The sequence below is a fragment of the Pipistrellus kuhlii genome, unplaced genomic scaffold (genome assembly GCF_014108245.1).
Source record: "Pipistrellus kuhlii isolate mPipKuh1 unplaced genomic scaffold, mPipKuh1.p scaffold_m20_p_6, whole genome shotgun sequence".
Classification (NCBI taxonomy): Eukaryota; Metazoa; Chordata; class Mammalia; order Chiroptera; family Vespertilionidae; genus Pipistrellus; species Pipistrellus kuhlii.
This window is the reverse complement of record NW_023425562.1, coordinates 7,695,185-7,701,184: the sequence shown is the minus strand read 5'-3', so window position 1 is coordinate 7,701,184 and position 6,000 is coordinate 7,695,185. Positions and strand designations below refer to the sequence as shown.

Below are 6,000 nucleotides of genomic sequence, written 5' to 3'. Positions count from 1 at the left end.
CCTTAAATCACATTGCTATTAAGCTTTCTTATAGTAAGGAAGAAAACCAAGCTATGCTAGAGTACAAAATCCAAAATTCTGAGCATGAAAATAATTTTTGATTAGACATCTGGTTTACTCAAGCATTAGGCCTACATGAAGCAGGAAAAATAATTCCGTCAGTACTGCTTAATTCCAAATTTCCTGGGGACAGAATGTTTGCATTCTGTACTACAGACTCATCTTAAAGCTTCCACGTGTGCTTGATACTGATAAACTTGAAGGGGTATGAGAACTTTCTGTACACTGGACTTGGGAGTAGCTAGTGATGCAACTTTCAGAAGGCATGAGATAGCAGTGCCTGCATTGAAAGTCTTTGATAATCAAAGAAAATAATATTACTTAAATAAAATCTTATAAAGGAAAATATATGCACTTTTGCCAATGGATTGCTTTACTTGTTACAATGAGATTTTGTCTATGAGATTAAAACTTAATTGATATTAAACTTTTAATTGATACTCAGGTTATTTTGCAGTACTAGAAAACAGAAAAAGAAAATTTAATCTAAATTAAATTTAGGGAAGAAGTGCAGGATTAATAATATGGAATAGCTGCACTTCTTTGGCTAACTCATTTAAAAAATGCCAATTAAACATTTTCATTCAAATTTTATTTTTTTAAAAAAGCAGATCATTACAATTCAAGAACCTAATCTAAATATGCACTTGACAATGAAGCACATCTAAGTATGGAGTGAAAAAGTTTTCCAAAAAACCATCAAATGCATCATCTCCAAATACCCAAATAATAAATCACTTCCGCAGGCCTTTTGTAGAGTGGAATCATAAACCAAAAACTAAAGATTTATTGCTGTGAAAACAAACCTGTAGTACAGTAGATGAATCTTGGGTATTAAGCATCATCAGCTGAATCAAGTTAAGTTGAAAACCTGATAAGAAATCTGTGTGTGCATGTGAGAAAGTCTGTAAGCCAGTTGACCCAAGAGCAACTGAGATATCTGTTGAGTGAGACCAGACATTATTTTAAATCTCCATTTTTGGAAGGCAATTAAAAATTACAATTCCAACAGCCCACAAACCATATTTTAAAAATTGTAGAAAGCAATTAAAACTACGTTCAAAGAGCCTTTTTCCCCAGCTCAATTTCAGCACCCCAAGGAGAAATAAAAAAGCATCCATGACTATCACAGATGAAAACAAAATGAATGTCATTGGAATCAGTTGTTTTTCCCCACCGAGGTATAAAATCTATATAGAAATTTGATACTATACTATAACAAATTGTACTTCTCATAGTTCTGTTTTAATTTCCTTTAAACCCTGTTTAATATAGTTTATTTTTTTTTTTTGTAAAAATGTTGTTTTCATGATTCTGAACCTGGTTCCAGTTCTTTTCATATATTTTTATATCAATATTTAATATCTGGCTACCAGTTCTATCTTGGAAATTCTTCATCGTGACAGCATGTTCAACGGAAATCTCTGCTGTGCGAGCAGACCCTCAGAGGTGCAGCTTTCCGGAAGCACATGTTGATTGTTTCACTGTCGGAATAGTCTTTACGATGACTCTTGACGAAAGCCTCTTCGAGCTTGTAAACATCAGTGTGCACAGTCTCGCTACGTGGCAGGAGGCTGGTTCACAGCGCGTGAGGAGTGAGTCTAGTCTTACTGGCTGAGAACCCTCACCTGCAGGAGGGAGCACTGTCCCCTTTTTGCTACTTAAGAATGTGGCAGAAATGTGTGCTGAGGTAGCCCAGTCAACCCTTATTGTTTCCATGTGTGAATTTGGTCTCAGAATATTTCCGGAAGGGTGACATTGCGGAGAAGCCACTGTTGGGACCGGGCTCCGCTGCAGTCTCTGATGCTGGGCACCTGGCTGTCCTCCTCCGTGGCTTTGTCCAGGCACTGGTTGCTGTTCACATGCTGCAGGGTCAGTTTCTGAAAAGGACAGAGAGTCAACGTGAACGTGGAAAACATCTCACCCATCGTTTTCGGTGATTATTGAGTTCTTCAGGAGAAAAGGGATTTTTTGTTTTTTGTAATATACGTTATGTAAATAATAATGGAGAAAAGGCATCTATGTAAAGATAGCATTAGGAACTTTGTGGGAGGGGTAAAGTGGATTATACTGGACTTGCAGTAAGATGACCTACATTCTAAGTTCTATTCTGCCATAAGCTCTCTGAGAAATTTTATGTTTTTGTGCTTCAGCCTCCTAAAATATGACTGGATTAGCAGTCCTTAATTTAGGATCCTTAACCTATTTTCAAAAAGCTATTTCAAAAGTGCTTCATTTCCCTGTAATAAGGCTGCTCAAACGAATCCTGTGCTTCCATGCAGGTCCTTTGGAAGACTCAAAATCATAAGGAATTGTAAGATTTATAAAGCAGTCCTTAATAAGTGGCCAACAGATACAGCTTTGTACCTTCTGTCACGCTGGTTTTGGGGGTACTTTTATTTTTTTATTTATTTTTAAAAATATTCATTTATTTTTTAAAATATTTTTTATTGATTTTTCACAGAGAGGAAAAGAGAGGGATAGAGAGTCAGAAACATCGATGAGAAAGAATCATCGATCAGCTGCCTCTTGCACACCCGCTACTGGGGATGTGCCCGCAACCAAGGTACAAGCCCTTGACCAGAATTGAACCTGAGACCCTTCAGTCCGCAGGCGACGCTCTATCCAGAGCCAAACCGGTCCCGGCTGGGGGTACTTTTAAAAGGACAGGCCAGAGGAGAGCTAACAGAGACACACTGACTCACAGCACAGCATCTGATTCTCAGCAGCTCTGGTCAGGGTAAGGATGCCAAAGCAACAGTGTAGGAATCTGCATTGAGTGTTGCCCCATAAGTGTCTATACATGTAAAGGAAATGTGAAATATGTTTACTATATACATCTATCTCACTTTTACCTTATGGAGCTATTTTAATGTAATTCACATTATAGTGGAGCTCAAAAATTCCCATTGCACGAACTTAAAAGCCTACTGATTGAGTATAAATACAACTCTTTTAGCTTTTAGTCATTTATTTCGTATTGTGGTCATAGTAGAAATTGGCCAAAGGCAGTACACATGTGCAGCTGTCATAGTTTACTACCAACATTGACTGTAGGTTCAGTATTACATACGTTAATTCTTATAGAACCTGGACCAGAGTCAACATGGTTGTGGTGGTTTTTTATGCAGATACTCTATAGTTTACTTGTTGAAAGGCTTTGCAGTCAGACATTTCTACAATAAATTCCAGATTTATCATATACCAACTACTGCCATGGACTGTTCTACGTTGGAGATATGTTCTGAGCAATGTGTCATCAGACAATTTCCTCATTGTGTGAACAGCAGAGAGTGACTTACACAAACCTAGATTGTGCAGCCTATTGCTCCATATCACTACAGAAAACAACACAAGATTAAGTCAAGCAGAACAGAAATTGATACAATCAAGGAAGGAAATGTCATAAACACGGGATGTATGAGGGTGCTGCCAGTTTAAACATGACATGCTGTTTTAAGCAAACCTTTGTAAGTATTAATAGAAAGAGTAGCCTCTACTATATATAATTATTTTTAAATACATAAGCCAGAAATAGTCTTTATCATTATCAAGTACTGTGTACTGTACATAATGTCTGTGCTGTCGTGTTACACCACTGGGCAGTGCAGTAGGATTATACCAGCGACGCCACAAGTAAGTGAGAGAGGTGCTGTAACGCTGAGTCACGCAATAAGCGTTTTTCAGCTCCACTGTAATACGTGGTCTGTTGTACGTGGTGCATGACTGCCCCGAACAAAAACTTCTCTGAGCCCCAGCTTCATCTATAAAATGGGGACAAAAATATTCGAAACTTTCAGAAGGCACAAGAGAGAGAGAAAATGTACAGGAAGTGCTGCCTAGCTCAGAGGAAGCTCCTGATAAATGGCTCTCACGCTAGAAAAACTCAACACCTTGCGTAGCCGGGCGATCTGGCAGAATGGAGGGCCGGAGGTCCCCGTGAATACCGCTTGCTGCCCAGGCCTTGGGTCAGGTGTAAGACAAAACCCTCAAACATTCCAGAAGGTTTTGTCTGAAAAGCTTCTGTGAGTGCCAACTGTTAGTGTTAATAAAAATATAAAAATTGAACACAACAAAAAATTTAGTTGGGGAATTGGTCCTCTCATCCCAATTTCTAAAATTATTTCACTTATTTAGTTTCATTAAAATGAAGTTCTAACACAGACACCGGTTCTGCCCCAAGCTGGGGGCAGCTGAATCTACACCGGAAGGCTTACTGAGACAAGCCAACCCCTGCTTGTTACCTCACCGGTAGGCTGTCCTTTTTGAATGAGCATATAATTAGGAGGCTTTTAATTTTTAAAACATCGGGGTTGTCATGATGACTATGGGATACCACTGGCATTTACTGTCTGGGGTCAGAGACTGCACATCACAGTACTACCCAAAATGGCAGTAGCATGTACCATGGAAAACCCTGGAACTGAACATTCAGGCCGTTTCCAATGGTAATTTTAACTTGGCTATTGCTATATTTAATGTTATTTTTTTACTATAGTTTGACATGGTGAAGGGAGACCCAGGAATTATAAAACACAGTGTTCCCTCTAGGATCTAAAAATTTATAGTCGAGAAAAGACTGGTAGGTAAAAAATAAACACTACAAAGAAGCAGAGCCTTAGAGTGGTCAGAGACAATTATAACTAAATTATGAGAGAGCTAATTTCTGGTAGGGATTCATACAAGTGATGTCAAAGATGGGCCCTTAAGAATGGGTAGGACTTGTTAGGTAGAGGGACGTGTATGATCTTAATGTAAAGTGGGAAAGTTCAGAGAACAGCAGTTCGGTGATGAAAGTGGACCGGGGTTTGTATATGGCACCATATAGGGGGAAAAGATGGGCAAAGTCATAACTTCGGACATTGCCATTTAAGGGATAGCATGGAAAAGCAGAGTGCGCCGAGCAGACAAAGGAAATGGAGAGCTAAGAGAAGAAACTAAACAGCAGTGTATCTAAAGCCCATGAAAGAGGCTTCTCAACCATCGGCTCAGCATCAGCCCCGCGGAGCGCCGCACCCGGAGCCAGGCGGAGGCCGGAGCCAGGGCTGGGAGCAGAGGCAGGAGCCCTGCCATGGACCAATGCGCGTAGAAAGTAGAGTAGGAACTGTCTTTCCTTACAGAGAGGAGGACACCAGGGCTTGTAAACAGAAAAAGAACCAGAGAAGACATCTTGATGCTGTTTCCAGAACCGTAGAGCAAAACCACAAGTTGGGAGGTTGGTCAGACAGGAGGGGAGGGGGATTGTCACTGAACTGTCCTTGTGAGCCAGCGAGATTCATTAACTGGGGCTCACCTTACCAAGCCTACTTACCGCTCCATCCCCCCATGCAAGCCTGTGAGCTTGAGGGCATACAGAGGGAGGGGAGTAGTGACACCAGGCAAGGCCAGTTTCATTATCAGGGAGGTTAAAACATGCTTATTTTGTGCATATTGTTTTTCCCACCTGTCAATTTTTAGAGTATATGGACAATTTGACCTATATTCAAATTCCCCAAGAGTTCATTTTTTTAGCGATAAAGTCTATAAATTTACCCAACAGCACACATAATTTTATATATTTTATCTTATTCATGTACATATAACTCACCAGGGGATCATACTCCCAAAGTTGGTTGCCTTTTAGGTGGTGGCATTTGAGCATTGTGACTGGGCCGTTGAGTTTGGAGACATCCAAGCAAAGGTCATCCGTCCTAATTTCTTTGTTGGCAGTGTAAGAGAAAACCTGAAAAACAAGCATGCCCACTTGTAAGCTGTCACAGTAAAGCCAGTCAGAGTTTTATACACCCAATAATCTGGAAGGGAAAAAACAAATAATTCAAGAAACACAATTTTGAACTTTATTAATGTAATAGAGAATAAGTGAATCAGAAAAGCTACCACTAACTTTACTCTGAGGAAAGAAAAATTTCTATGTACACACTGAGTGTATTGTCACGGACT

The 6,000-nt window shown here is 39.8% G+C and overlaps 1 protein-coding gene across 4 annotated transcripts in view; it reads right to left on the bottom strand.

The window, feature by feature from the left end:
• Positions 1 to 635: 635 nt before the first annotated feature.
• GALNT1 (polypeptide N-acetylgalactosaminyltransferase 1) overlaps positions 636 to 6,000 on the bottom strand; it is a 71,825-nt gene continuing 66,460 nt past the window's right edge. For all 4 annotated transcript variants that reach the window (XM_036419881.2, XM_036419882.2, XM_045574727.1 and 1 more), the window contains 2 exons: positions 5,648 to 5,782; positions 636 to 1,940 (listed from right to left, as the gene is read on the bottom strand). In XM_036419881.2, coding sequence (XP_036275774.1) covers positions 1,794 to 1,940; positions 5,648 to 5,782 — 282 coding nt within the window. In that variant the 3' untranslated portion in view covers positions 636 to 1,793. The remainder of the gene's footprint in view (positions 1,941 to 5,647; positions 5,783 to 6,000) is intronic.